Consider the following 27,831-nt stretch of genomic DNA (forward strand, 5'->3'; position numbering starts at 1 on the left):
AAGACAGATCACTTTTCTTGTTTCATTCCTAACAATTTCAACAAGTTTTCTTAAAGCAAGGTAGTTCTTAACAAGACTTCATTGTAAATCCCTCAACAAGGTAGTTCTTAACAAGACTTCATTGTAAATCCCTCAACAAGGTGAAAACTGTAATAGTGGAATAAAACCGCATAGCAAGGTAGCCTTTGATAGGACTTTCAGTACATCTAACAATGTATCAGCCACTCCTAACAAGGTGAGTCAACTAGAAAGTAACATTTGTAGCTCCTATGAGGGAAAAACTTTTCTATTGTACTGAAGAGTTGTGGGTGTCATCCCCACCACAATTTTCCCTGGATAACTGGGAGACCAAAAATCTGGTGTTATTTGTGTGCATGACTTGTTTATTGTTCATTGCATTATTGATTTACATTTCAGTTATATGGTTGAATAGGTGAACAAGTTCACTTGCTGCAAGATAAAGTATATTAGTATAATGTTTCAGGTTTCAAGTTTGAATTAAGTGAATTGTTACAGCACTAAGTTTGAATTAGTTTAATTTCTTATATGAATTTAGAAATTATATATTTATAATTTGAATTAGTTTAATTTCTTATTCTTATGTGTGTGTGTGTGTGTGTGTGTGTGTGTGTGTGTGTGTGTGTGTGATCTTTTAAAAATCTTTTAAAAATAAAATACATGAATTAAGAAACTTGCACTGGCCATCAATTTTAGGCCTGCCCTAAAAAGTTACAGGAAACCATTGTACAAATCTCACACCATCAGTCCATGAAACAAAGAATGCTACAAACAAAAGGGAAAATGCACTTCAAAAATTGAAATGTTGGAATACTCATTCTTATTTTGTTTCTGAATTCATACTCATTCTTTTTTAATTCCACAAGCAGAGACTTTCTAAAGCTCAGTCTCAATCTTGCTTGAGCTTTTGACATCACAACTCGCTAACAATTCTGCCAAGTTCGATAATATGAACTTGCAAAATAGGAGGCTGAACCACTTTATTAACTTAATTTAAGTCAGCTACGAATTAACCAAATTATGCTTTTCAATCATTGCTACAAAAATTACTTGCCGGAGTGTGCAGCTACCGTCAAGCTTAAACAGTCTATTCAAGTACCTGCAGCGGAAAAAACGTAGACTATCACAAACTCATACGTGGCATTTGAAGCTTAAGTGAAAAAAGATGGTTTCAAGGTTTCAAGCATTTAATCTTAGGTAAGGATACAAATAAAGAACAGAGGATGCATTTCAGTAAATGGAAACTGACAGCATAAAAGGAATGTTACAAAAGATATGAAATATGTATGTAGTATCAAAATGTAGCATTTTCGAATTTTCCAACCTGTTTTCATCTATTCCTGTTCAGTCATGCCTCAAGGCAAATTGAGAATTACTTCTCGCATACCAGTGCAATTACCCTTACTGTATTTTATAATTCATGAACCACGTTTCTTATATGTAAAGAGAGCACCAATTCTTCCATATTTGTGCAAGAAAAAAAACAGGAGAGTTCTCTCTAGGACGATCTGTTGCCAAACCTTTACATGAGCATAGTTACATTTCGATTCTATGATCGATTTCAACATTTTAATCATTAAAGATAAAATATCTTTTTTTACTTACTAAACAAGTTTACCAACTATTCAAAAAACAAGCACGGATCTGCAGTTACCAAGAGCAATCTACTTTAGGCATTGATCAGGAATGCATCCTAGGCAGATGGGAAGATGAATTTAACTCAAGTAACTGATTGGCATCCAGGAATATATGCATGCATTCTACCATACATTTACTGAATATACTGAGGAAGAGGCCATAAACTCCCGACGGATCTACTGTCATACTCTGAAAAGACACAGCACCAAGTTCAGCTCCTATGGTAATAAAGATCATTAGTATTTAAAATATATTGCTGCATGGAAGGTCCCTATATAAGGGAAAGCGGAGGATCGTAGTGTTTCTAGTTGGAGTACTCAACTAATAAGCAATTGCCTATGCTTCAGGAGTAGCACATTTCATTTATCTCTTCTTTATTTTAAGTCCTGCAAGCATACAGAACCCTTTTAATTCAACACTGGCACCTTCCTCACTTTCCCTCACTATTTCATTTAGTCAAGAGCAGCATCCATGGAATCTTCTCAACATGTCATCAACATGGATTGGACGTGTAACATGAATCAATGGCATCTGCTTCATGTTTATTTCCAGTCATGGAATGCATATGAAATTGCCACATCACAAAATCTCTCTGAATGACGGCTTACCTTCCTCCAGTGACATCCAAACGGTCACAAACTTTCAAGAAGAATCTTTATAATTCGTCTGTCATTTCTTTCCCTGTTCAAACTCCATCAACACTCACTTCTCTGAGGATTGATCCTTCGTTTGTTATATGCATTACTTCTGAGACCTTTTTCTTCCATCCAACATATTGTTATCCAGTAATAATTTTTTAACTAAATGTCTCCCGGGAAAATATTGGAACTAAAGTTCCAGCTGGCCAGAAGGAATCTGCTTCACTCAAAAATATTGACTATCACCTCTTCTGTTTCACAGTGCACTGAAACCTGCTAGTGTAGACTCTTAAAGAATTATCCCTTGCTTTTCTCTCAATTCCTTTAAGCATTCCTTCTCAGGTTTAACTATTTGTTCCTACGCATTCACAATCAGAGTTTTTAAAGATTGATCATTTGAAGTCTATTCCTTCAGCTGATTCCTTGATCAGAGGTCTGCAATGATTAATGAGGTCAAATACAAATGTCTATGAGTTCTTCATCCATAAACACAGAAAACACAATCTTAGTTACCCGTAGGTAAAATGAGTAGAGATATGTCAGAATAAGATGAGATCACTGACCAACCACCACCAGCCAGAAAATGGAATAGAAAAACGATCTGTTACAGTCCAAAACTTCCATCAATCCATCTGCAAAGGCTTACCATAAATTTTCATTTACCAAACATCATGGACCATGAAAATTTAAAATACTTAATGAAAGATGGACTTAAAAAGACAGCTTTTGCAAAGGCCCCTGTAATCTCTAGAATCCATAGTACAGCCTGTTGACATGCTCTCCCTCACTTCTATAAAATCAAAACTTATAAGATATAATGTTATCTTAATGCACACATATTATAATATGTAAAATATCTACTTAAATGTTTTCTTTCATATTGAATGAAGCTGCAATTCAAACAATGTGCATTGCACTTGCAACTCATGGCCCTTTGGCCAATACACCAAATGCATTTCAGCATCTATTTAGCCTATTTTAAACTGGATGTCATATCAACTGTATATTTATTGTTATATTCATATCATCCACACTAGAACAATCCAAAATATCACTGCACTAGCCCCACTGAATCAGTTAAGTCTTCAATGGCTTATTCAGCACCCTATCAACCAGCATGCAAGTCAATTAGCTAATACATTAATACACTATGCACCTCACAGCCTCAAGGGCCATTCTCTACACTCAACCACCACATAAGAACATCAATGAACTCTCCAGGCTACCACTCGCTTAACCTGCATAAGCAAGCTTCTTGTCAACCCTCTCAGCTCAACCCATGCTCCCTTCTACCTCTCTATGCCTACAATAAGAGAATCGATGATCTCAGGAAAAATGAGCTGTTGCCTTAAAGTGACAGTTCATCCAACCATCATTCATTGCTCTACTTTTTCCCTTTTCTAATGCCTACAAGATGCGGCCAAGTCCAAGCCCGCCATACACATCATTCCACAACCGTGACTATCCAACCACCCCACACATTGCTAACGTTTTCCTGTCAGCCAAATGGATAAGCCAGTCAAATGGCCTGATCCAAATCACCAATCACCAGATGACCACATTGTATATTCTGCAAATAATCACACTTCACTAGCATCTAGCCAAAATCAGAAGCGTCGCTCTAAAAATGCAGCCACGTGCTCACTTTTTCAACTAATATCCACAGCTTCAAACAAGTTCGTCTTCCGGGCTCTTGTATCAACTACCTATCAACTTTGTCAACAAGGAAAACTTCAATAGCCAAGACCCACTTCCACAGCAATTGTTGACTTAGGACATGGCCCCATTTGTCCAACAATCCCAAACAGATTCAATGTGGCTGCTCAAAGTGGCCTTAGTCTGAAGTAAGAAAGAAACTTCAAATTCTATTATAACTTAGATAGTAGACCAATTGTGCCTCCTATTTAGTTCAACTAATCTATAATATCAAGTTCCGCCATACATACTAGCCTCTAATATAAACTTTAGCCTGAAACAGCTTTTACTGACTACTGTAAATACTGTTAAAAAGTATTTTAGCAAATGAACAGAAGCAATAATTCAAACACACAATATTTGGAAACTTCAAGCGAGAGGAAACACCATTTTACACTCGACTTATTATTTCCCTTGTCATTTGTGTCCTAATCAGACTGCCCAGCACAAACCTTCCACAATACAAGATAAATCCCCATCAACAACCTTCATAAAGTTTAGCTACAAATCCGGGCAACTTGATTTTACTCTATACTAGCACAAGTCCATTTTCACTCGATAGCATTAATGAAGTCCTCAAGCCATTTATACCACCGTAAGAGGACAGCCACATTTTGAACATGCCTGCCACTTGCACTGTGTTGTTCTAACCCAGGCTGCCTTTTTTTCATAAACCAATCAAACCCCATCAAAATTAAGTCAAACCGGGAAAGTAGCCCTTCTTTGCCAAAAAGAATGTGATTCCAAACTCGTGAAAAATTTTAAGCATATTTGTTTTGTTTTTTGACTGTTGATCCTCCAATAAATCTAAATGAGAGCATTGTTGATTGTTTCATATGTTACACATGTCACAAAAGATGATGAATCCGATGGGCTGCAGATTCCACCCAAGGGACAGGCATTGCCAGGTTCAAATGAGTGCAATCCTGGGGAAGCCAACCAAGAGTCAATAGTGAAAGACCATATTGACGGACACAAGTGTGATACCAATTGTCAAAAACGATAAACTATGGGCATTATAGGCTTCTAACTAACTATGCAAATGCAAACATAAGTTTATTTATAACATTTTAACAATATTTTAAATTTAAAAATACATCTTTAAGGCATTTTTATAATCAGTATTATTATAATGCCCTTATAACATCTTTTATTTTCTTAATATTTTAGATTTATCTACTAACATATGGTTTACTTCTGCTTTGAGTAAAAAAACCATAGTTGCATGGAGACACATCTCCAGCCCCTGTGACGCCTTCTGTACCTAAGACGTGATTGGGTACATATCTGCAAGCAAGAGATGCCCCACAGCTATCTCTGGTTGTCCCCCACAGTACCCTGCTCAACAACCAAAGAAACAAAAACACGCACAAAAAAATATGCAGAAAAGTCAGAAACACTGTGGAAGGCAAACATGACAGGTGTGAAGGAAATAAAATGTTGATGGAAGGTAAAAAGAACGCACAGGAAGGTTAGAAGTATGCTGCAGAAAGGAAATAACTCCACGGGAAGGTAGACAATGCCATGACCGGTTGAGGAGTGACACACAAGTTTTCCCACTAATTGGAAACAAGTGGATGATTGCATCTGTCTTCAAACCGAAAGTTCAATCTCATATTTTCAGATTTTCTATAAATTATTAAAATTATATTAGAGAAAATTTGACATCTCCAAGTACCCCATCTTATATTTTGGAAAAAGTAGCTGTACCGGTAGAAGTCCCAATTTCCACCTATAATTTTATATCAAAAACTTATATATTACAATATAACACAATATTTTAGCATTATATATAATATTACCTGTTTAAAAAATGTGCCAGTTTACATACTTACAAAAGGCCATAGATTTTGCCTATTGATACTATCATATTCGCAAAAACATATCCACATTTAAAAGAGTATTTTAGCACCCTCAAATTTGCTTCATCGTTCCAATGTTTTTCCCATTTTAAACCCATACACTATTATTCCATTTACAAGTTTCATTTGTGATGCCACTGCCATGTATGTATGATGTGACTATGATTTATCCTCAACAAACCTGCAAATTTTTCAATGTTATTTCACCAATTTTAAACTACTTCTTGGATAGTCGTCATTTGCTTCAATAAAGTTAGACATGGGTCTTCTCGTCAATTTTCTCTGTTTAGAAGTTAGAAATAAAATTCTCATAAAAATGTGCTTTAGCACTCCCCTATAACAGAGAATACAGCCCTCTTAGCATCCTAAGAAAATGGGACCCTTAGACAAGTTAGCAATATATTAATTACTCTGAGAGATTTCATTTTAAGGAAACCCTTATATTATAGATACCCGACTGTTGCAGTTTTAGAAGTCAAATACACCCAAATAATTAGCTTCTGTTTTTTATTGTATATCAATGACTATTTGGATTACTGCTACCAAAAGGATGAATGTCAGCAGCAATGTGAAGTTTAGAGACTCGTAAAGAAATCATTTTAAAAATTCATTCATTATGATGACATTGAACTTTCAGTTTCAGGACAAAGATGCAATCAGATTATGATGACATTTAACTTTCAAGACTTTTGGTTTGCTGGCAAAGATACAATCACATTATAATGACATAATGAATGACATTTAGCGACTCATTAAGGAAATCACATTTTATCATCATTCTGACCCCTCCTTTTTTCAACTAGATTCAACTAGGTTTAAAGACAGAGATGTCATCGTTAAGAAGTTGATTGTTGACTCCCTGAAAAACTCATGTACCAGATCAAACTGAATTTATTGTTATTTGACCATTGTGCTTTGACAATTGCCTGCTGCGCCTCATTAACCACAAATTAATGGTGTTTGATTGATGTACTTTCTTAGATCATAGATTAAATTCTCATCTGACTGCTGTCTAGAATTTTGGAGTTCCATACAGACTGAATACAACTTTGCTCACAATTTATAATTAACGTTGCTCAATAATGACAACTAACACATGCTATTGACTTGATAAGTCATAAATAACAATTATTGTTATATGCTGCTATATTCCACTAATAGAAATCCTGGTTGAGAAATAACGTTGCTCAATAATGACAACTAACACATGCTATTGACTTGATAAATCATAAATAACAATTATTGTTATATGCTGCTATATTCCACTAATAGAAATCCCGGTTGAGAAATACATTAATTATCCAGTTAGTGGGATTTATAAATTGCCACATTATTAATGTTATGAGATATTTGAGAACATATGTAAATCCTTCTCTTACTGAGACTCTGCATATTGTCCGGTTGAGGATTATTTATATGTCATTTAAGTGCATCCATAAAACCTCATCTTACTGGGGTCTTTAAATCATCCTACGATGTGATAATATGGCATTTGGTGGCATTTTATAGTTAAATATTAATGAGGACGAATTTTAACCTTCTTGAATGATTCCTGTTACACACTCAGTCAGAATGAAAACATTTATTATCAATTATTTGAATCTGTAAGTCATATCTTGAAGATACAATATACTTAATGATAATTCAAGTGGTTGAAAATGCTAAGATACAATATGTTTAATGATAATTCAAGTGGTTGAAGATGCTACATTTATATTTATTAATGTGAACTGTGGTTGCATTTTGTGCTAAACGCTGGAAATGTGATATAACGAAAAAATGTTGATGAGTTCTATAATTAGTGAAGCTTTATGGAGTTGAACATAAAGGAGAAACCAAATTTAAGTATGTTTGTTGTTTGTGTCTTCATCCATCTTCAACAAGATGTTTGTCTTAGATTACAAACTTAAACTGTCATTGGTTTATGCGCGAGTGCTAGTATTATCTCACCTGTGTCACTCATGGAAGCACCCAAGTAGGGCAATCCATAACAAAAGTTCCATTTATAAGAACGAATACCATAGCTCTTTTCAACATGTCTTAAACAAGAGCAATGTCAGTTGTAAGGGTGACCCCGCCCAAGAAATCTTCAATCAACCATCATTCACAAAAACTGTCTTTCGTTAAGAGAGGGAACCCTATTCATGTAAAAGAAATTTGCACTTTGATCATTGTGCAAAGTTACGAGTAGTATCTTGAAGCAACAAAAACACAACGCATGGATAGGCCAGCTTTCAACAAGTATTGTAATGCAAATAAAATAACTTGGTTCTAGGAACACAAAAGTTGAAAGCAAAACATAGCTTCCTCTCTCTTTCCTCTCTACATGATTTAAAGGATTTCTCTTCATTCAAACAGCCACTAAACAAAGGATTTCTCTTCATTCAAACAGCCAATAAACAAACAAGCCATAAAGGCATTGAACATCATTTTTAAAAGACTCCATTCGTCACATGCATTTTCACTGATGGAGATTATAATATGTTGGACTGCTTTCAATTACTTATGCTAGCATCCATATCTTGCCTCTTGAGAAGATAAAACTAGACTACAACTTGACTTATTCAACATTGGTCATGCAATACAATGAAAATATATAATCTATTTTCTTCAATTCCAATTTAGACTTCTCAAGATTGTTATGCAGTAAAGAATAGTTGACATGGAGTATAGGAAGCATCGATGGTACAAGCCCAGCTCAATACATACAGCCCACCACTATGCAACCTTAAAAGGCCAATTTTAATGGAACAAACTACTATAAAATGCCAATTTTGAATCAAAGAGAACAATCCAAGTTAAACATTAAGCTCAAATCTTAACAAGGGAATGATTTCTCCTTACTACTTATTGGTGAAAGGCTCGCAACATTTCATGAGAATCTAGTCACCACTTTCCATTGTTGCCTTTGACAATAATTTATGATTTCCCGAAATTGAGCTCTCTTGCATTCTCTTCAAATGAAACTTCTCCACTTAATATTTTCCAATGTAAGGGAGAGGTCACACCTCTTCATCATGTCCGCCTCTTGGCAAAAGCCACAACCTTTCACAATTACCACCCTTCGAAAGATTCACAATCCTTCATCATTCCTGTCTTCTGAAAGAGTTACAACCTTTCATAATTGCAACCCTTTTGAAAGTGTTACAACCCTTCATAACTTTTGCATTTTGGAGGAGTCACTTCTTTATTTTCTTCTCGATTAATCCTTTCTTGATTTACACCTTTCCTTTTCTATTCCTTCCTCTCCCACTTTCAATTGCATAAAGTTCTCTTCTCCCTTTTATATGTCATGTTTGAGGTTGTCACAACTCTCCATCTCATGCCTTTTGTCCACTCACTAAACTAAATTCCAGTTGTGTTTAATTTATTCTTATATATTTATAATTTAAATTTTATTTGTATTCTTTTATATTTTACTTTTATTATTATATCCTATTTTTAAAAGAGCACATAACAGAAGATAGGAAGGGGTCTTGTGAGATCAATATATATTGTTGCACAAATTATTCGATAGTCTATAGATTTACTGAATCATACTGTTCCAAAGGTCCTGAGACAATTTGATGGAAGATTGTGGATGGCTCAATATGGATTGCTGTCAAATAATTGGAGGGATCTGTGAGTCGAGTTCGAAAGGGCAATAATCTGAGAACTAAGATACAACACCCCTTTGAGAGTTACGAGATAGCTTGATGGAGTTATTTTGGTTCAGGATTTGTTTTCTCATTGAAGAAAAGGTTTCTTAAAAATATGTAGTGGATTATTTTGATCAACATATTTTGTTGCATGAAATGTAAACTTAGAAAGGGGTGTTGTAATGTTAAGGTTTATGTTAATAAAGTGGCCTTAGTGACTTGTTTATTTTTGTTATTTAATAATTAGTTGTATTCTCCTAACATGGTAGTTTGTAAAGCTATATTTGAAATTATTTATAAAAGCCATATTGTAATACATTCCCAAATCAACTCAATAATGTTAGTATCATTTTGCATTAAGACTCTGCAGATGTATTTGATATTTTCATTAGATGCTTGAAAATTAACAGCTAATTACATTTTTCTTTGTATTCATAATTCATTTTGAGGAGCACACTCTGGCATGTAGCTTTATCATTCTCTAAAGCTAAACATAAAGTAATTGTCAATGCTAGTTGGAAAGCAATACAGCTACATCAAGTTTTTGTCATCTCCAACATCCTCTAACTACAATGACACCACTTTTTGGGGGAAGTAAACTATTTTTAAGTTGCCAAAGAAGCCAATTTATCATGTTCACACACAGGCCATTGGGGTTCCTCACCATTACATTCAACAAATAGTTGATTGTGGCATCTTATGAGTAATCTAGTGATTAAAACTCTTGGTCATAACCATTTATAAAATTTCACAACAAAATTAACACTGCCTAAAATATAATCATCAAGAGTATTAGATATATAACATAATGTACTTTGAATGAAAACATTTATACACTCCATTAGTTATGTCTATAAAGGATAATAGTACAACGTAAGTTATAACGACTGATGTAGCTTCCCATACATTAATAAATGTATTGTACACATATTAGAGTGTCATGCAATCCTCTCAATCTTTGCACATTCATTCTTCAAACATTTCTTTCCCACCTTCAAATTTGGAAATGAACTTAAAAATTTAGTTTTCTCCATGTCAAATCATCTGGCATAAAAGATTATGTGTTTCCTTTATAAAAACTAACATTATGTCATGCCCCAGCCTAATGCCTGTCACTCTCTTTGAGAAAACATTTTAAAATATTTATTATTTCTACAAGAGCTTATAGAAAAATTAGCTTTAGTACTAATTAGACGAATTAGTCGAATCTTCTTGGCATGCAATTGTAAGCAACATTCATTTCCTCGCATCAAGGTCAGAGTACAACCAATCATTTTGAATAACCGAACAACTACCCATTGCACAACATTTGTTAGAATATTAAAAATCTAATTCAAGTCACATGAAATAACTAGGTTTAAGCAGCCACAACTGTCATGCCATAATGAAAACCAGGTTTTAGAAAATCAACAATGCTGAAGGATGCAGAAGTAAATCAAAATACATATAGAAAGCATGAAAAGAATATAAAAAACATGTTGATATCATTGAAATAAAACTGAAATGCAGAATGGTCTTCAGTAGTAAAGCACATTTAAAATAAGTAAATGTAATACAAAATAACAAATAACAGATGTACGGCAGAATTTTCAAGTATTGATTTTGAAAAAATATACATGGACATTGTGCATCTTGAGCTACCATCATGAATTCCAAGCTAATATAAAGTTGAGTTTTTTAATTTACCCCCCATCAACCGCTCCAATGTCACCTACAAGGTGAACCATGTGTTAGACTCAACCCTTGATAACTATAACATTTAGTTTTAATTAGTTTTTGTTAATAATTATCTGCACTCTAGTAAAACTATATCAATTTATATTAATACGATATAGAAATTTAAGTAAAGAGATAAAATCAACTTTGTTTATACATAATGATAAAACAATCTTGTCAAGCAAATGCATTTCCAATCAATGTGTCTACCTATAAGATACTATCAAGCATTAACAATCCAGTATGGGTATAACACAATAATAAGGATATTGTTTAGCACTGTTAATTAACATTGACATTTTTTATAGGCTTGATTGATTTCCTTTGATTTTGCTAAATACTGTGGACCATGGACCATTCGACAACCATAACTCATCTGAGGCAGCAAGGAATTAAACAAGAATTCAGAACTGAAAATAGAATTTCCTTAATTAGGTACAGTCTATTTACCTCCCAAGTTTGTGGGAAGGGGGGAGCAGATTTTGAAGATGGTAAAATAACTTCCCAGGTTGCAAGAACAGCATAGGACAGCCAATAAAACTTATATCTATACAAGTATGGAGGATGAAGAGACATGTTTCGAAGGCTCTAAAATAGTAATATTACTATCAGGATTCAACTGTGCAGATTTCGAGTCAAACAAATTGAACCATGTTTCATAAATAGTGGTTTACAAGAACCCATCTCTCATGAGAATGAATGGAACACTTAGATTGCATATAGGTGATGCTCACAGAGGTGAAGCATTGGGCCTTCCTGGGAGGTCACCGATCTGAGTACGACTTCAACTCAAACATGCTTAACATGGAGTCTCCTCCTAAGTTAAACCCACTTAGCTTGCTACCTGTTGTAACCTTTTTGCACCATTGACCCATTGCAAATGGGGACCCTGCTTGGCAGCTTTAGTAGTTTTCTTAGGTTGGTCTTAGCTTGGCAGCGATTTTTGGAATCTCGGGCGTTAATGAAGTGGGAGAGATTGAACGCTTGAGAAGAATGGGGAATGGAGAAAGCAAACCAGATCCAAGTTTACAAGCCAGGATCCTTAGTTCAAAGTTTCAATCCAAAATGCTATCACGTGTGAGATTTCTGACCTCTTTTGCTGAGCTGTTCTTGGCAAGTTTGAAAATTCAATTGAAATGCTTAATGAAAATCCTAACCATCATATAATTTCCTATCATGCCATAGAACTTATCCTTGTGCAATTTTAGAATCCGCTTAACACTTTGAATGAGTTTGGAAGTGCATCTCAATGTGCAATGGAAAAATCCTAATCCTTGGTGAAATTTCGACCTGTAGTCAATGAAAAATCCAATGAACCAGTGGACTTCTGACATAAATTTAGAAGACCTATATGGTAAGAAAAACACTCAAGTATAATCCTAATGAGGGTTGGGATTCCAGCCCCTCATAGGATAAAGTTAAAAACAATCTGTGATAAAACTGCCCAAATTGAAATGAAATTTGAATTTGTCATGGGTTGGCTCATTTGAAGAAGTGGATTTGTGAACCCAAGGTTGAATTGCTAATAGGGTCAGTGTGCTGGGAGGTCATGTTTTGGACATTTAAAAGCAACATGAGTTTGGACAGCTTGGGAAAAGGAGAGTTGTTGAATTATATTGTTTAAACGGTTATGCAAGGAGTTGGCCTTGTGAATCTAATGGGTGAGTCTTTTCATGGAATGCCTATAAAGACAGCTCAGATGTCTTCATTTCAATCACAATTCAATGCATATTACAAGACCAATCGACCATTGTCAGAGCAGCAGAAGCAAAAATTAGAACTTGAAGGTTGAGGCTAGGCATTCAACAAGAGCAAAACAAGACTGCTCAAACCCAGAAGCAAGGCAAGGTATTCCAATTATTTGCAGGAGAATTCATGAATTATAGCAAAGAAATTGGTGAGTTCTGTGAAAGTCAAAGGTATTTCAAAGTCCCAGCAGGTAAGAGTTAGAATTCCATCATGGAAAGGTGAAGTTCTGATTGGACCAAGTACTAATTATCAATTATGTCAAGATTACGGATTTTCTGAAAAGGTTTAAGCAAAATCAAGTGAAATCAGGCATTGTATGAAACTTGGAATTAAAAAGAGCATAAATGCAAGGGATAATGTCATACCAAACCCTCTGATCAAAGATCAGAACTGACTTTCTTGAAATGCATAGGGTTGGAATTACAATGTTAGGGATTCAGAGATGCAATTTTGTAGGTCATTTGTAACAATCTGAAATTGCCTCACATTTTGGTTCCAACTTTCTTTCAAATTTCAATCATAAGTTTTAACAATTATTCTCTTTAAAAAAATTACAAGTAATACAAATATTTCCTTGTTTTGGAAGGATTCATACATGGAGGACATACAAGTGAAAGATGACTTCCAAGATGAGGATGACAATCAAGATCACGAAGGGCCGAGCTTTTTCATGTACAAGGATGATGTTCAAGGTCGAGCATTTCATGCATGAAGATGATTATAACATCAAGGTCAACATGAAACATCAACAAGGCAGTCGCAAGTGATTTATCAAACAAGCAAGGAAGGTTAGGACTCAAAACCAAAATGGAAGTGCAAGTGCAATGGCCTAAGTCAACAAACACATGAAGGGGAATTCAAAGAGCAAGGCAAGTGAGTAAGTTATACCACTGGAGAAATGCTATATCAATCTTGAATTTCCTTTGGAAATCCAAGAACAATAGAAACAACTTCAACAATGTAAAGGAAAGGATTATGAGATGACTTACTAACATTTAACCTTGTGAATTGATTAGTGTCTCATAAAGAAGGCATCCTTGATATCATGATCAATGTTGTATATCCAGATTTATTGGAAATCTCAACCAAGTGTTATGATCAAATTGCAAATATACACATTTTGTGGAATAAGGAAAGTCAAAATGCAAATCAGAGTCAAAGATAAAAATGATTGCACAAAAAATGTATGGTGAACAAACAATGTCACTGATGCCATCAAGATCAGCGTATACAAGATTACAAAAAAAAAAAAACGTTTCGTGAAGGAAGGAGGATGAATCGAGCCCAAACAAGAAAAGATGAAGGTGGACACATTCAAGTCATGAATAAGGAACAAGGTAAGACATCAAGACACCAACAATTTCAAGAACATTTCAATAAGAAGATTTCCGAAATGGGGAGAATGAAGAAGTGGGGTTATAACAAAGATTGCAAGACAAGCATGTTGAGGTGGCACCTTTTCATCTTCAACCAATCAAGTCACTTGAAGTTGGCATGAGGAAAGCATTTAACGCATTCCCCCATTGAATTTTATCATTAGTCCATCCTCAAAAGGATATGTATTCAAAGCAATGTAATTTTCTAATTGGTCAGCATTTAATGCTTGTAGGTGGAGTTTAGGCAACCCCTAATTAGCATTACTTGGAATATATGGGTTGTTGATCTTGGTTTAAGCTGAGTCGTCCGTTGTGCTTGAGGCCTCTTTATAAGTCTTGCTCATTTCATTTGTAATAGGAGATTTTTGTGAAATTATTGGAGTTTGGTGAATACCTGTGTTATTTTGGAGTGTTGCATAGTTTCTTATTCCTCACTTAGATAGAATTTGTTTGTTTTAAGTAGTTGAGTTAAATATATTATTGATGATTCATGGTGAAACTTATGTTCCTACCTTTTTTATAGTATAAGGTTAGGCTGAACTCACTGCAAATCACTTAACTTCAATTGTCCCATGCTCATTGACTTGCATATTTTATGGTTTCGATGTGTATGAGAAATTTGAAAATTCTCCATGCACCTTTAGAAGATGGCACCTTCCTTTGCATAGTTGTTTAAGTTGGCAAAGCAAGGATTGGTTAGTTTCACCTCATCATCAATAGTCTCTTACATTGGTAGAGTTAGAGATAGAGTTAGCTTAGATTTCTAAAACCGTATCCTTTTCGCATTTTATTTCAAAATCCCCATTATAAGAAGTTGAAGAGCTCATATTGTCAAATCATTTGTCACTTAAAAAGTTGATAGATCTCCATTGAATACTTTATGTCTCCCCTTATGATTAATAGCAAATCACATCATGAAATTAAGTTGTGTCCAAAACTAAAGACGTTATACCTCAGGGTTGCTTTACTTAATCATACAATTTCACATTGCTTGACATTTGAACCTTCCTTATTTAAGCGAGGGTAGATTACTTAGTATTATATCCTGCATGTTGGGGTGGTCACAAAACTCACATCAACACTACCCAATTTGCAAAACCTTCCACAAGTGTTGTACCTTATGGAACATTCATTGTAGAGCCTCCTTAGCTCAACAACTGATAAGTACAAGATACTTTCCACAACAAACCAATTACCAAGTCCTATCAAGAATCAACTGTGTAGTTTTCATGTCAAACTTACTGTCCCATGTTCCACAAGTAGTGGCTCACAAGAACCCATCTCTCAAGAGCATGAATGGAACACTAAGCACTCATTGCATCTAGGTGACAACGGTGAAGCCTTGGGCCTTCCCGAAGGTCACCCATCCCAGTAGGCATCCAGGTCAAGTGCATTTAAAACATGAAGGGCACTATAACAATTTCTCACATTCTGTGGATGGCATGGGACAGCCAAAATGTGTGTGCAATAAAACAAAAACTATATTTGTAGAAGGGGGGGGGGGGGGGGGGGGGGGGTGGTCAATCGGTTTAAGGAAATCATTTCTCACATTGTGTCGATGGCATAGGAGAGCTGATATGTGTGTGTCATATACAAAAATTTAATAAAAAATACATTTGTATAGAGAGAGAAAGGCAATCAATTTAAAGGAAAACAAGATGGTTGCTTCTAAACAATATAGAAGACTTAGAGGAGCCCACGCATCTAAGGGCAAAGGACAATATCTAGCCACGTGGGAATACAGCCCCTTGGGAATTTAAAACTAGTGGAAGATTCTGAATAAGCGGGACAAAATATAGGAAAGACCCATCTACAAAAAAGATGGATTTTCTAAAGAGATCCAAGTCAATAGATAAAGGTTTTCAATGGAAAGTTCCTTCCTATAGTCACTTCTTAAAACAGAAACAAAAGCAAAGCTATTTGAATATTTTTAGTATCCTAGCTTCTTGCTATATTTAGCTCATTGTTCTAGAATCTTATTTAATGATCATTTAGGTTTTATTTTTAGTTGTTTTATTCAATTCTATTCTTAGAAAATGTCTTCATTTAGCCAACTTTCCTTTTGAGTTAATATTTTTTACAACGTTTGTAAACTCTATTTACTTGTGGGTATTGTTAGTACAATTCATTCCATTTTCAGAAATTCAATGGTATCAAAACAAATTTCCTGGGGGATTATTTTTTCTGTAATTCGTGTTTGGAAAACACATGAGGAAAATTAAATTAAACTTTCATGATATCAGAGCGGTGAAAAATTTTGGGCAAAATTTTCTAATGGTAAAATTCGAAATTGATTTTTCAAATTTTTGCAGTCTGTTCTAAACCGGTCTGGAGTTTACTACAAATTTGTGGGTGCATCTAGGTTTTGAAAGATTTTTTTTCCTTTCCCATGAAGCAGGTTTAGTTGAGTTAAATCCCTACTAAAAATTGTGATTTTTCACTACCACAAATCTGCAGTTTCCAGCCTATTCTCGAGAGAAGATCTTGACAATCTATTTATGGTGGAAACCCTAACCTGAAAATTCGGATTTCAGCACTATTTCCTGTACTTTGTTGCATAAACCTGTCTACAGTTTTCAGATTCAAAAAGAAAAAAGAAAAAAAATGGACTGTTTTTTATTTTTCAAGTTCACCATAGTTTGATTTATTTCTAGAATGTTCAGTTTTTTTTTAGCATCTACCTCATTTTCTATGCCTTCATCGATTCAACCGGCAACCTATATTTCAGTGATGTATTTTTCACTAACATTATGTTGGAGGGAAATCAGAGGCTTAATAGGTGCATTTACAACACCTGGAAGCAAAGCATGATGACAATATTTGAAATTTGAACACCGTTATATTGATAAGATAGTTTTGGGTAAGAAGACACCTCCCACTCAAGCTCAGTCTGATCAGGATAAATGAAATGAACATAATTGAGAAGCTGTCATGTTGATCAAACTCTCAATTACAAATGATCAGCTCCCTCAGGTGCCTTATGAAAAAACAAAAAAGAGATATAGGCCATCTTGAAGGATCTTTATGAGACATCTAACAAGAGTTGAGCTTTCTTTCTAAAGAAAGTGTTGTTTCCTATCATGATGGATGAGAAGACATCTCCAAGCACATCTTACAAAAAATCAAAGACATGAGTGACCAGCTAGAGGCTATTGGTTGCAAGATGAAGGAAGAAGATATGTTAGCAGTCACATTGAAAAGGTTTCCCAGATCTCACAAGCATTTCATAGAGACAATCAATACCACTTCTACTAATGTTGATTTGATGTACTCTGGTCTTTGCAACAAGCGCCTGCTGCAGGATAGATGGAAGCAACAGTTTGGAGATCATGCAAGTTCCTCCTCATTTGAACAAGTGGCCTTCTCAACGCAAGTCTCAAACAAGAACACAAATAAACTCAAATCTCCTAGCAGAAAGGATCGGGTGAAACTCCAACATCCTCAAAGAAGAAGAGTGATCACTGCAACTATTGTCACATGTTTGAAGAAAGATTGTGAAATATTCACAAAGAAGGGTCTCAACAAAAGGCCCCAATTGTTTTGCATTCTAATGAGGAGCTTGCTACCTATGCATTATGATCAGATCATTTTATGGGAGGGTTTTAATAATTTTTTGTCAAAAATTATCTGTGGGTTCTACCCTTTTTTTCCCTAAAAAGTTTCGTTTCTCTAATTCATGTCTCTAATTTTGTTTCTAGTTTTAATGATTTTCACCTCAAACATCGTGTTTGGCTTTGATCAATTTTTCACCTCAAAAATTATTTCTGGTTTCTATAATTAGCAAAGTTTGCATGGATTTTTTCTCAAGGATTCCTGTTTCAGGGTTTTGTTAGTTTTTCCATAAAAAAACTGTGGCTTATTGCAGTCAATTGAGTCATGGTGTTCATCTGCAAAAACTTCAAATCACAGTATCTTGCAATCTGATTTGGGCATCCTGCTCGTCTGCAATCGTTTGGAGGGTTTGCGGATTTTTCGTTGAAATTGTGGCAGTTGTGCTTAGTATGTATCTCTGTCTATAGGAAGAATAGATTTTTTATCCAACATCATATTGGACCTTTTGTGATGATTTCTAGTCAAAAGTTTTGCAGCTTCTGGGAGGGTTAATGGCAGCCTCATCTCAGTGGTGAAGTCAGTGGCAGGCTCTACTCTCTTGTTGCAAACCATTCTAGGGAGGGTCTAGGGAGCAGCAGAATGTTCTCAAGAATTTGCGATCACAAGACATGTACAATGACCGTTAAGGGAGGGTTTTAGAAAATTCTATATTTTTAGTTTGCTTTTTAGTCTACTATGCTTAGCATTTCTTAGTTGCTTTGTTGATGGTCTTCTTACTTTAAGTTGTCAATATTTTTAGTCTTGCTATTTTTAATGCTTCAGTCTAATCTTTATTTAAGGAACCTTGGACTCCTCAGTTTAATACATTAGATTACATCAAATATTTGAACAAAAGCAAGGCAGCTGTAGAAGGATGTTGAAGGCACATGAATTAGGCTAGGCCATAACCTATATTACCATAATCTAATGTTTCTATAATGTGCATCTTTGAACAAAAGAAAGGCAGCTGTAGAAGAATGTTAAAGGCACATGCATTAGGTTAGGCCATAACCTATAGTAATATAATCTAATGTTTCTATAATGGTCATCTTACCTGGTTTGGGAAATTTCCTTTCGTACATTTTGTTATCGAGTGTTTTGTTTAGAAAGATCCTCTTGTAATCTCTTACAACTAGAGCCCTTTTGTCTCTATTGTATATATCGATTTATAATAATAACATGATACAAAGCGGGTTGATGGGGTTTTTAAAGATATGATAATTTTTTCAAAAAAAATATGGCTTTCTACTTAGAATTTTTTCCAGAAAATTTTTATCGATTTTTTATATCGAAATCATGGGAGGCTTATGGCAAATTGTTTTATAACAAATTCGTGGTCGTTCTTTTTTATGAAAATTGTAAGGGGGTTTCAAACATTTTTTCTCTACCAAAGTTTATTTTTGCTCGCACAAGTGTTCTTCAACCATTTTTTGGTCTACTTGAGATTTGTGGGTGTTTAAAGAAATGTAACAGAAATTCTCAAGGGTTTTGTCTCAAAAGAAATCAAGGGTTTTCATGTCTATTTTGACACCATTTCTGTCTGTTTTCTGCTACTTCGAGCAACATCAAAATCCTTAAAAACATGTTGTTTCTTCTCCCAACATGTCATTCTTCAAAACCTCAAAACAGTTTTCTGCAGATTATATTCAAACTCGAGCCATTTTCAGTACCAACACAATAATCAGCAACTCACATTTTCTTTTCTACAGTGTTCATGTCATTTTCAAGGGTTTATTCCAGAACAGCACAACAATTTTTTTTTTTCAACCAAGGGTTTTATGTTTGGCGACTCATTTCTCTAAGTCTTTGTCCCATGACTTACTAAAGCCCGCATGACAGTTTTTACCCATGAAGTACAAGTTTTTTGTGCCTCATGTGTGTACGATTTTGTTTGCAGCTCCCACACTTTTTTTGAGATTTTTTCTTGGCTAGGGTTTTAAGTTTGAAAACTCAAATTTTTTTCTGTATCGGGTTTTTGTGTTTTATGACCTAGGGTTTTTTTGCAAAAATGAAGGCATTTTTTGTGGGTTTTGCACTACTGTGGTTGTATAGATTTTGAACAATTTTTTCCACAAATGTCATAATTTGTTTTTGTAACAAATTTTTGATCGATTTTTCCCAAAACTCATGGCTATGCATTTCTGTTTTTGGCCCAGCTTTTTCCCACATGAATCATAGATTTTTTCTCTACTAGACGGGTTTTTATGATTTTCTACTCATAAAAAAAGTTTGGGTTTTTTATTTTTTCCAAAAAACTCATGGTAGATTTTTTTGTTCTCAAAAAAATGTGTCTAGGTTTATTGATTTTTTCCAAAGAAAATCATGATTGGTGTTGTTCACAAGCTTTTCATTTTTCTGCAAGAAATAATGGAGAGTTTGACAAAAAAGATCGACAAAAATTGTGGTTTCTGTAGTCAATTTTTGGGTCATAGTGCTCATCTGCAAAAAACAAAAATAGTTTCTTGTATAAGATTGTGGCTGTTGTTTTGGAGCATTGGGGTTTGCCAATTGTTCTAAAATCACGGTTTCAATTTGGGAAGCTAATCTCAGTGTCTCTAGTTACAAGGAGGGGCAGCTTGGACACCCAACATTGAGTTGGAAGGAATGTAACTCTCTTGATTGTATCCACAAGTTCTACAAAATTAAGGAGAGTCTGAGCTGCAAACTCATGTCGCAGACATTCTCAAGAAAAGAGAGAAGTCTTCTATGCGTTTGTGACCAAAGGACATGTAAATTATGTCTTGTATAAGGTAGGTAGTGCGATAACCATTAAGGAAGGATATTAGAATATTGTAATCTTTTTGTAATGATCATCTTAGTTGGCCTAGAAAGTTTCCTTTCTATATTCTATTATCAAGTAAATCGTTTAAAAACATCCTCCTATGATCTATTATATATAGAGCCTTTCATCTATATTGTATATATCAATTTATAATAGCAATCTAAGCCCTCCTTAGGAAACTATTTTCTCACGAATACTGGAGAATCCAATCAAGTAGATGACAACCATACATGGATAAAAAATCAAAGGACCCTAGGTTGTCCCGAAAGGTCACTCCAATTTTATGCATTCTAGATGTCATGAGATCGAGATATGTGAATAGTCCTTAAGCGAGGCAATCGAACACTATAAGGAAACCTCCTTGAATACCCATATAATGAATTGCTAGCCAAGGAAAGGTTGAAAAATCAACTAGTGTAGGGAGAACCAAGGAGTGTGGTCAAAGTGGAATTTTTGCCTCAAACATATATCTGATGGTTGCATGTGGATCAATGTTCGACATGGATAAGATATCGAAGGTGGCTCATGGATAATAGATGGCATGAGATTCTTTTTGTAGGAGTAGGAATCCAATTTTTATAAATAAAGAAAAAGATCCTCTAGGCCCCAAATGGAGATTTGATTATACAAGCTCCCTATTGGATATTGGGGTCCTAAAACTGTAATTGCTCTTGAGGAATCTCCAAGCACAATCATTGTTGTAGACAAGGAATTATTGAAGATGAAGGTCCAGAGCTTTGAGCATACCTATGTAATAAAGAGTCTCAATCACCCCCTCCCACTCAAATGGTGTTGAAATTGAACTTTGGCACCTAGACCCAAAAATCTGGTCAATGCTAGGAGAGAACATACTCCTAGGAAAGGCAAAGAAAGGGCTCAAAGATGAGATGGCTCCTAGTCTAGACACAAAGAAGAGGATAGACCTATAGATCAAATAATTGAAGAGATCTTGGACTAAAAATCAAGAAGTTAGATTTGGTGATGGCAAAGAGGTGAGGCAACAAGGAAAAGCCAGAGTTCACTAAGCCCATAAAAGAACTAAATCTTGAAATTAACATGGTAATCTCTTGGGCATTTGAACAATTTGACAAACAATAATAAAAACTCCAATGGAAGTGGCAATGAAAGTAGAAGGAAAGGATGATCGCTTGACAAGGTCCTTTAGTTGAAAGATGGCAAACAAAGTGGACAAATAAAGTTAGCAAAGATGAATTTAGGGTTTGGGAAGAGAAATACCCTTCCTTTAGAGCAACGAACATAGGGGCTTAAACACCCCTAAGCATCAAATGAAGTCCTCTAAGGCATCAAACCCTTCTAAGAGACCAAAATGGGGTTTAGAGGAAGCATATAAGCATTTGAACGAATAGACAAAGTGGTAAGGTGATTTCACAATAGCAATGGGTGCTTCTAGTCACCTAGGCGTTCTTTAATCTATGTGCTTGGGGTAAAGAAGATAGAAGATCAAACAAATTGGTGGCTCCTTTGAATGTCAAGCTTCAATTCAAAAATGAGTTTCTTGCTAATCAAGACCTTCTAACAAGGCACCTACCAAAATCAAAACTATGTCTCAAGACTGTGGAGATTCTTTCTTCCTTGGATGGCAATCTTATTATGTTAGGGGGCATTTCAACTCTATTGAAATAAGAAGGGATTGATAAGCACAAAACACAGTCGCAAGACTTCAACAACATCACCTTTCAAAACAATTCAATTTATTGCATCTTGAAAATGGAAACATATAAAAGACAAGTTTTCATCTATATAGCAAAAAGGACGGAATGTTTTCTACTCTAACAATTACTTAGGACACAATTTTTTATGACAACTAGATATTATTCCTTATTTGGGATTAGATCATTTCTATGTTCAACTAGATATTAGAAAGGACTGCCCATTGACTATTGCACTTACATTTGAGTAAATGCAACTCCATCACCCAAAACTCTATGTTTTAGGCCAATTTTTGGTGGAGGAATGCCCCCCAAGTCCAAGCACCAAATGTTCAGTCTATTCCAAAAATTACAACAAGAAAGAAGTTTCTAAATGGATGGAACATAGCCTATTTCAAGAAAATCTTCAAACTAAAGCATAAGGTTTGAAGTAAATTGGAAACTTTGAACAAGGAGATAGTTAAAAAGGGCATGGACCAACAAGCATATCAACAAGAAAAAAAAAATATTTCAAATCTAATCAAGCTCGACCCAAGAGAAGAGATCTTCTAATGGAGGCAATATTGATAGGTGTGAATCAAGGAAGGAGATAACAACACCGAATTCTTCTGCAACTCAATCAAGGCCAAGTAGAATTTGCATAAAATCCCTAGAATCGTCACAAAATATGAAATTTTTACGAAGGATACAAGCAAATTAGATCCAAAGAGGTAAGCTTTTTAAATCTTTATTGATTAACAAGGATGGGGTTGATTTCATTAGCCAATCAAATGTCTAAAGCACATCTTCACTCTAATTTATGACCAGAACATAGCCTTCACTACCACTAATACGAAAGAAGACATCGAGATGGAATTTTCCAACTCCACCAAATGCTTGAAGTCAAGATGAATTTGCAAAAGCTTCTGTCATAAAATTTGGGAGATTATTCACAATGGCATTTGTCAATGCCAAAAGAGTCTAGGAAACGAATGAGAAATGCTCAACTATTTAAGCAACACATTCATTAATTTGATTCTCAAAAAGGGGTTAAAGTGCACCTTACATTATAACATGATTTGTGAAATAATCTTGAATGCTAAGGCGTATCAATTGAATTCAACTCTTCTTGATTTTGAACTAATTGAAGAAAAAAGTGAATTCATTCCTAGAGAGCAATCAATAACAAAGTTTTCATAGTTCATGGATTTGCCCGAGGCTTTACCAGGCCCTTGGGTGAACCCATCCTTGGACCAAATCCATGTGGATAGAAGGGGTTCCAAGCAAACTTAGAATCTTAGGTAAAATCAAATCTGAAGCAAAGTGAGGCATTACTCACATGCTTTTGTGACTTCCTCTTTGCAAGTGGAAGGGAATGTTCAATAGTTATTAAAGACCATTCTAAGTCTATGCCCAAATTGGCCCTCCCCAATTTACTAGATGAAATATAAAGAAAATTGTTCCATATTTATTATTTTTTATGTGTGAGAGGTTGCAATGGTGGAACAAACTTCTGACATTAGCATGTTGATCAAAATACTTTTTTGGTATTGCTAAGCCTTTATTGTGACACATGGAAGATATCTGAAACCTTTTCAAGCAATTAGTAAGCATCATGATTTTTCTACTTCCATTTGATATCAGCACCTTGCATTAATATTGTTGTGCAAATGATGACAGTTTAATATAGTTGGCTTCTATGTTGCCTCTCATGTTTCCTTCACCATGTGTCAATCCTATCCACATGTGCAAAATTTGTAATTATCAATGTCACAGCAAGTGATTACAGGTGCTCTCATGTTTTTCAGTTTTGTGAGTGGTTTTTGGTGGCACTCATTTGTTCTCTTCAAAGATGTAAGTAAAATAGTTTTTTGCGTTGTTTGGGAACAAATTTTCTAATGCCAAAAACACATATTGCAGGTAAAGGTCATGATACCTATTATTAAAGAATATCGTCAAACCATTATCTACATAAAATATTTACTATAGTTGCTCTGGTCATTTGATTTCAGCATGCAAATTTTTTTTGGAACTCACAATTCCTTCAGACAATGTGCATAGGCAAGTGATGCTTAGAAGGTAGCAAAATGTGGAATAATGTTTCCAAAAGCTAAAAGTAACAAGAGATAGAATGCAAAAAATTCTCACAAAACCTTTCACTGTTACAGTTAAATAAACACATACAAATTCAGAATTAAACAAACACATAAAACTTGATTTATGTGAGAAAACCCTTTCAACTAAAACCCACACTCCAAAAGCCAAAGCTCAATTGCATTATCAACAACAACCAACAGTAAAAGTATAATTCACAGAGGTAATGCTCTTGAAGAGAAATTCCAAGAAAGGATTCTACAAATAATCTGAGACAAAACAACTTCTTAGAAAACATCCAACCTACCATACAAAATACACTAAGAAGCCACATATCTGTAGAGATTTGCACAAGTCAAAAGTGCCCATGGTTTCCAAAACCAACTCATACACTCAAAAGGTAAGTGGTGTAGAAAACAAATTGACATTTTCATGACATGTTGCACATAGCAACTATCCAAACCACTAGTCATGAACATTCATAACAATCATCTTGACATATGCAACACCTATCTCACACCAGTTGTTAAAAATGAACTCTGCCATAAATACCAGCTGCCAAAAAATACCTCAAGAATCTTTCCACTGAACTAGTTATCATTATAGTAACTAAAAGAAAATGTTACAGTCTCAACATAGCAACATATGACACTAGTCCCCTACATTTTAGGACTTCCAAACTGAGTACAAAATAAACTAGTTAATAAACATATTAGAACTTTAGGCTTGAGATAATTAATCCCAGCAATTCTAGGTCTTCAATCTAAACATATGGGTTTGAACTTGTTGATTTTGTTGAGCATAAACCTATGTCATCTTAGGTGAAGGCATGAGTGGGGTTTCCCAAAGCAATCATTGTGTATAGCAAGCAATGAAAAGTCTGGCAGCTAAAATCTAAATCTCTATTTTCTTCAGAAGTGATTTTTCTTGTTGTAATGTCATAAATTGCACCCCATGCAATTCCATGTTGCCTGGCACATCCACTTTAGGAAATCAAAATCTGCACCCAAGCCTCAACTTCATCTTGCTTGCCTAATCACTGTTTTTTCTCTGAATTTCTAATCATGTAGACTATCTTGATTTATGACACATGCATTTGTGAAGACATTCACACAGCACACCCGTGTCCCCTGTAGGAGTTGATGAAATCCAACTCCGCAATCGCCAAGATCACCTACATGCAAATAGCTTGCTGAAGAGAAACTGAAGGAGCAAGAGTTTGAAGGAAACAAAGCAAGAGAAAATATTTCACAATAGGAAAAATGAAATTGCTATGTGAATGGATGAATTTACAATGAGAGAGACCGCTTATAAAGGCCTCAAGGAAGCTTGTAGAACAAGCTAGAAGGAGGTAGAAGATAAGGTTGACAACCAAGCATCCACAAAAAAGTGGAACATGCTAGAAGGGAACAAACTCCTGTGTTGTCAACAACTAACCACTACAACTATTAAATACTAAATATTAAATAAATGCATTAACCTAAGTAAACTTAAGTAAATAGAATAAATAATTAATAATTAATTAATTATTTACTCTAACACCCCCCCTTAAGTGCAACTTTAGGGAAATGCCTTAAGCTCACAAAACTAAGATAAAATGCAGAATGGGTCCCGACAACAAGGCCATGTTAGGTACCCATGTACAATGCAAGAAGATGCAACCTCTATAAACGGGGAAAGAGAGAAAACCACATGGGAAAAACCCTCCCCCAAAAAGAGGTAAGAACAAACATGCTGAAAAATAAAGAAAGGAAGGAAGGAAGGAAGGCCTCAACAAGACCCCCAAAGGACAACTTTCACTGGAAATGTTTCAAAAAACTCTCTCAAAACCATAAGTACAAACAGCCCCCCCCATGAAAGATACTAAAGCCTCCCCAGAATAAAGGAGCCCTTGAAGGAGGGATCGAACCAATGCAACTCCAATGTGGAAGAAACAAGGGTACATAACAAGGGAATCCCTGAATGAGAGGCAAAATTGGAAAGCCTAGCTGATGCCCAAAGGAGAATGTATGAGGATCTGGAAATGGAATCCCAAGGCAGGTGTGATGACACTGTCATGAATGTCCACGGTAGTATCTACAACAAGTGTACCTGGAGTCTCAATAAATGAAGCTAGAAGCTCAGGTAGAGCGGAAGGAGAATCTTGCAGAGGAGAAAAGCCCTCAACTAGATGTGGTGTGGTAGTCAAAATGGGGATCTCAGGAACAATACAAAGGTTCAAGTATCCTAACTGCACCACATGATGCTCCTGCGAAAGAGAAGTAGTGTGCTCCAACAATGGAGATGGTGGACCAAAGTGTGAGAAGGTGTAGAGATGAGTGGAAGGATCAACTACCCCTGTTGCAATAAGACCTCCTGTTACACGATCCCGAATGAAGACTGAATCAGCAGTGAACTCTACTGTCTTCCCTGATCCACTACGTGTAATCTGAGAAATCGAGAGAAGGTTGGCAGACAAAGATGGAACATACAATACATCATTGAATATACCATCTTGGATGTGAACTGAACCTTTCCCACAAACTGGTAGTGCAATGTTATTCCCCATGAGAATATGAGGAATAGGAGAAGCCTCAAGAGTAGAGAAGACACCTTGAGAAGATGTCATATGGTGAGAAGCACCTGAATCTAGTATCCAAGGAACCTATGAAGAAGATGCAATGGTAGCCTGTAATGCATGATCCTTTCCAAGATCCAATGTAGATGGCAAAGATGTGGAAGAAGACTGAAAGACAGATCCCTGTGAGGTAGAAGAAGATGGAGAAGAAATGGTGTTCTTCTGAAGAAGAGCTTGCAAATCTGCAATTTGTTTCTCATAGCCATCAAATCTCTTCTGAACACAATGTGCCTCATCATGAGATCGTTTCCCACAATAGGAACAAGTAGGAGTCTCAGTCTTCTTTTTCTCCTTCTTCTTAGAAGATGATGAACCAATAGAAGAGGGATCTGATATCTGCTTTGACTTCTGCTCCTATGTAAGCAATGCCTGTGACTGTGAACCTGAAAGTGAATCCATCTGAGTAATCTTGGACTGTTCACGAGTTAACCGATCACAAAATGTCTCAAAAGAAGGCATCCTATGTCTATCACCCAAGGCATCCATAGTGGAGTAGAAAATGGAAGAGAAGATCTGATACTTTCCTCTCAACTTTGAGAGTATCAAAAAGATACACTCATCATCTGTCTTGGTTTTCTCACATCCCTGCAAAAGTGTACATAGAGATTTGAACTTCATCAAGAAGTCCTCAATGGTGGGAAAGTTGTCAGGTGTTAAAGAAGTCAACTCTGCATCTAGCTGAAGTGCCCGAAACTCATTCACTTGGCCAAACAAAGTCTGAAATTTGAGCCAATAAGCCCGTGGAGTAGTCAAACCATCCAAGTGAAA

The 27,831-nt window shown here is 35.4% G+C and overlaps 1 protein-coding gene across 1 annotated transcript in view; it reads right to left on the reverse strand.

The window, feature by feature from the left end:
* Positions 1–807: 807 nt before the first annotated feature.
* Positions 808–27,831, reverse strand: part of LOC149564277 (uncharacterized) — a 59,469-nt gene continuing 32,445 nt past the window's right edge. Inside the window, exons 3-4 of the mRNA XM_089827325.1 lie at positions 11,176–11,200; positions 808–1,117 (exon numbers count right to left, since the gene is read on the reverse strand). Of these exons, the coding sequence (XP_089683451.1) occupies positions 1,021–1,117; positions 11,176–11,200 (122 nt within the window). The 3' untranslated portion in view covers positions 808–1,020. The remainder of the gene's footprint in view (positions 1,118–11,175; positions 11,201–27,831) is intronic.

Source organism: Cupressus sempervirens, chromosome 4 (genome assembly GCF_028749045.1).
Source record: "Cupressus sempervirens isolate cs-2001-9-10 chromosome 4, ASM2874904v1, whole genome shotgun sequence".
Taxonomy (NCBI): domain Eukaryota; kingdom Viridiplantae; phylum Streptophyta; class Pinopsida; order Cupressales; family Cupressaceae; genus Cupressus; species Cupressus sempervirens.